General features: G+C 44.0%; 1 protein-coding gene across 2 annotated transcripts; it reads left to right on the top strand.

The window, feature by feature from the left end:
* Positions 1 to 1,358: 1,358 nt before the first annotated feature.
* Positions 1,359 to 3,576, top strand: LOC123401701 (peptidyl-prolyl cis-trans isomerase FKBP17-1, chloroplastic). 2 transcript variants are annotated; one of them, XM_045095555.1, is made up of 4 exons: positions 1,360 to 1,664; positions 1,983 to 2,105; positions 2,654 to 2,770; positions 3,182 to 3,576. In XM_045095555.1, the coding sequence occupies exons 1-4, from the start codon at positions 1,407 to 1,409 to the stop codon at positions 3,305 to 3,307; spliced, it is 624 nt and encodes a 207-aa protein (XP_044951490.1). In that variant the 5' UTR covers positions 1,360 to 1,406; the 3' UTR covers positions 3,308 to 3,576. The 2 variants fall into 2 exon arrangements, with proteins under 2 accessions (XP_044951491.1, XP_044951490.1); XM_045095556.1 differs by lacking the exon at positions 2,654 to 2,770 and having other exon boundaries at positions 1,359 to 1,664.
* Positions 3,577 to 4,216: the final 640 nt, after the last annotated feature.

The following is a 4,216-nucleotide window of genomic DNA, read 5'->3' as shown; positions in this document are numbered from 1 at the left end:
TTTGTTGCTATGCTCCTTTCCGTACCAAGGCAACCATGGCCAGGGGGAGGGCAGCCAACCAGTGCATGCCTCGTCTGCTAGCAGCCGCCAAGGATTTGGTGCCCAACGGCTGGGCGAGGGTATCGCTGGCATGGACCGCGCGGTCGATCCCATCTTCATGGCGTTGCGTACTGAACACACTAGTGATGTGGATTGGAGATTCCTCCGGCATGGTCCCGTTGGTTAGCTGTAACTCTAATGGACTGCATCCCCTTGCCCATGCATCTGATCTGGCGACGGTGACCCTTGCCTGGGTTGGCAGCAGCCGGCGGGAGCACTGTCCAGATCCGGCCTGTGTGGAGCGACCGACGGGAGCACTGCCCAGATTCGGCCTATCCGGATTCAGGGAAGCCCATGGTGGTTGCCCCTGTTGTTCTTCGTGCTTAAAATTTTGATCTACTCCAAGCCCGCCTCCTCGATCTGCACAACGACGGGTTCCGGTCTTCCTCTCGGATATCTCCGTTTTTGGCACATGGTGCCTCCGAATATCTAGATCGGAATTGATCTGGTAGAACGCGTCCTCATCTTTAGCCAGAGAGGCTTCATGAGGATGTGGCACAATGCTTCGTTGTCTTGCCGGTGCCATGGGACATGTCTGAGTATAGATTTTCATGGCTTTGATACTGGTGAAGAAAGTCATGGTGGTTGTGATCGGAGACTTGCAATGGGGCGAGGAGTTTTGGTTGTGTTGAAGAATGACGGCACATGCTTTTTTCTGTGTGTCGGGTGTTAAGGATTTGCAGCGGCGGCCTTGGCAAGAGGGGGCATCAACAAAGGTGGACAACATTTAGGGGTGCTCTTTTAGTACCGATCCGTGATATACACGGTGAAAGCCCAAGGTCTGCCCTTCATTGGTTGTACCTGGCAATGGTCTTGCGAAGGCATTGCTTTTGGGCTCTCTGACTCTCTCCAGGGTGAAAACTCAAGATCCTTGATCGGGCGACGACAACGCTTATGCATTGATTCTTTTTGGAGGCGTCGTTTTTGAAGAACCTCTTGTGTAGTTCGGATGTTGTCTTTGGCGGTGTTTAGAGTGTTTGTTGTTGCAAGTGCTTCATCACTATGACGGGGTCTTTGTGTGCATTCTTGATGTCTTTTGATATCTTGTAGGTGCAGAGGTCGGATGCAATTAATATATCGGTGATATTAATATATTCCCTTTATCGAAAAGATGGAAAGAGTAACAAACAAAGACTTAAATGAACAGTTGAGAATTTTTCCAAACTCCATCAGATGTTTTTTCTTCTCATTTTCCTTTTAAATAAAAAAATTCAGCGCTTTGGAAATTGGAAAAGAGGTTGAAATTCAAAGCTAATCCAAAAGTAAAGGAAAAGGAAGGGGAAACAATAGGAACAGTAGCGACGTTCATGGTCATGACTTCCGCCTCCACGGCGGCCGGCGCCGTGCCGCCGCCTCCCGCGAAAGCAAAACCCGGAACCCTAGCTACAGCACCACCACTCACGGCCACAAGAAGGCACCTCCTCCTGGCCTCTGCCGCATCCGCACTCCCCACGGCCTCCGCCTCCGCCGCGGCCTCTCGATTCACCGAGATCCCTAGCTCCGGCGGCGTGAAGGCCCTAGAGCTTCGGGAGGGTTCCGGCGAGGTCCCGGTCGACGGAGACCAGGTAAAAGCGGTGCCTTTCTGCACTGTTTGTGCTTATTAGCAGCACCCTTTCTTACTTGTCCCCGTTAACCAGGTTTATACTTTCAAAACCAAAAATTGCTATAGTTTACTGCTCCACTCCCCATACTTAGCCATGATACAAACAGGACTATGGTTTTCTTATTATTGTAGATGAAGGTATACATAGTAGTACAGGGATTTCTTAACATCATTCTAGTAAAAAAAATTGGTTGGAATGATGTTAGTTCTTAGTAGGTACTCCTACAAAATATGTTCTTATGGTTTCCCTGTTTTTACAAAAATGTTCTTATGGCTCAAGGTTGCAATTCACTACTATGGGAGGCTGGCTGCGAAGCAAGGATGGCGCTTCGACTCAACCTATGATCACAAGGACGCGACCGGTGATCCGATACCTTTTGTCTTTACCATCGGGTCTGGAAACGTAAGACAAAGAATTTCGTTAAAACCCTTTGCAGAAAGAAGTGAGTGCATCTTATGATGCTGATACTACACTGTGTTATTTTAGTTTTTTGGGGAAAGTTTGGGGCTACAACATACTAGAGTAGCTAATGAGCTTTGTATTTCCTTTTCTTTAACTATAGTACTTGCTTACAAGCATGGCTAAATCATGGCACAGAGTTCCGGTGGTTAAATAATAAGGATGAGAGAGTACAGTGTGCACTACTGTGCACATGTTTGATTTTATGATAGCAGCTACGCTTGCTATTTTGTGGTGTACAGTCATTGCAGACTAACTGAAAATTAGCTTCAGAACCGTTGAATGCATCTTAAAACAAGTTTCTGTTGTTATAGCTCTGGATGTTCCTTGCGAATAATTCAGCATTATAGTCTTGCCATAATGAGCTTCGCCATAATCTGGATTAATATCTTGTATCTGGTGTTCCACTCGATACATTTCTTTGGAATTTCATTTGTTGATTCTTTTTCAGGTTGATAGTCTTGCCATAATTTAATGCCTGAGCCCTGCAGGTTATACCTGGTATTGAAGCAGCAGTGAAATCCATGAGAGTCGGTGGTCTTCGCCGTGTGGTCATTCCGCCATCACAGGGATACCAAAACACATCACAGGAACCAATTCCTCCTAATGTAACTTCCATGCTATCTAGATCCTAGAATTCTTCATCTGTTATAGTACTCCCTCAGTTCCATAATGTAGTGTGTATAATTTTTTCGAAGAGTCAAACTTTGCAAACTTTGACCAAGTTTATTGAGAAAACTATTCATATGTACAATACTAAATATATAAAATATGAAACTTTGTTCATGCTCACCTGGAGTTTCTCCAACATAAGCAACTCCTAGTTTCCAACTTGTTCCTTTCTGTTGCACGCGTCATGCATTCAGAGGTGTCTTCTCTTAGAAAGTATTACTAATGTTTTAACAACTCATGCATATGGATGATTAGAATCAAGAAAATTCTCACTTGAGTCGCAGAATGATGCAACTGACAAGACATCATGGAGGTACTAATTTTGCCTCTCTTTTTTCCATGTGCAGTTCTTTGATCGGCAGAGATTATTCACTACCATATTCAACCCGACACGCCTCGCGAATGGCGAGGGTTCAACCCTTGGAACTGTCATCTTCGACATCGAGCTAATCAGCATAAGGCAGCACACATAACTGTCATTCTTTGCCAAGGCCACGGGCCGATCACCGCTATAATTGAAATCTTTTGGCACCGTACACTTGTGTCTCAAAGTAACTCTGAGCTAGAACCTGCTGTTGCTTGTGTTCATCCGTCTGTAAATGTTATATGCGAAAAACGTTGGTGATTTTCTGCACTTATTGAGCAACCAGAGTCTCTCACAGATACAGACTGCACAGTATGTACAGAAAGAAAGAACGATGGTAAATATTGATCAAGTGAATTATTTGGCTTCGAACCCTTAGTACACATGCTTGTTATTTATTTTCAACCCCTCTGTTCTTGGCTCACATCGGCATCTCATATTTTGTTTTTTTGGTCAACAGACTGGTAGTAGTTGCCTTTGAAGATCAGAATATTACTCCCTCAGTTCCTAAATATAAGTCTTTTAACATATTTCACTAGGTGTCTACATACGAAACAAAATGAGTGAATCTATATTGTAAAGTATGTCTATATACATTCGTATGTAGTCCACTAATAAGACCTTTTTAAAGACTTATATTTAGGAACGGAGGGAGTATATCAGAGAGCTTCATCAGAAGTTGAGAACCACCTACGGCGTGGTGTCTGATGGTACACCCTTGGCTATAGATAACTAGCAGTGCCCTTTCTCCGAGAATCCACGGGAACCATGATTAAGATTCTGTTTAGTGTGTACCATGTGCAGTTTAGCACTCTCTGTCTCCCTGATTATGATTCGCTTTGCCCCTACTTTTCTGAAGAGAAAAGGTGAGTGATCCATTGCTTTGCCATAGTTTCGCCATGTTCGTTTACATTACTAAATTAATAAATAAAAACTTAGTTTTTTCTATGGGTATAAAAACAAAACTTAGTTGACAATCGCAACCAACTCTAAAGTATGATCACCGCTCAGAAAGAAG

Source organism: Hordeum vulgare, chromosome 6H (assembly GCF_904849725.1).
Source record: "Hordeum vulgare subsp. vulgare chromosome 6H, MorexV3_pseudomolecules_assembly, whole genome shotgun sequence".
In the NCBI taxonomy this organism is placed as follows: Eukaryota; Viridiplantae; Streptophyta; class Magnoliopsida; order Poales; family Poaceae; genus Hordeum; species Hordeum vulgare.
This window is presented reverse-complemented; position numbering and strand designations above follow the sequence as displayed.

What these genes read in the sequence shown, in the direction of transcription:
- LOC123401701 (XM_045095555.1), top strand. Translation starts at nt 1,407, where the DNA reads ATGGTCATGACTTCCGCCTCCACGGCGGCCGGCGCCGTGCCGCCGCCT. An exon ending in TCCCGGTCGACGGAGACCAG is followed by an intron (nt 1,665 to 1,982) that starts GTAAAAGCGGTG and finishes TTATGGCTCAAG; the next exon opens with GTTGCAATTCACTACTATGG. An exon ending in AGGAACCAATTCCTCCTAAT is followed by an intron (nt 2,771 to 3,181) that starts GTAACTTCCATG and finishes TTCCATGTGCAG; the next exon opens with TTCTTTGATCGGCAGAGATT.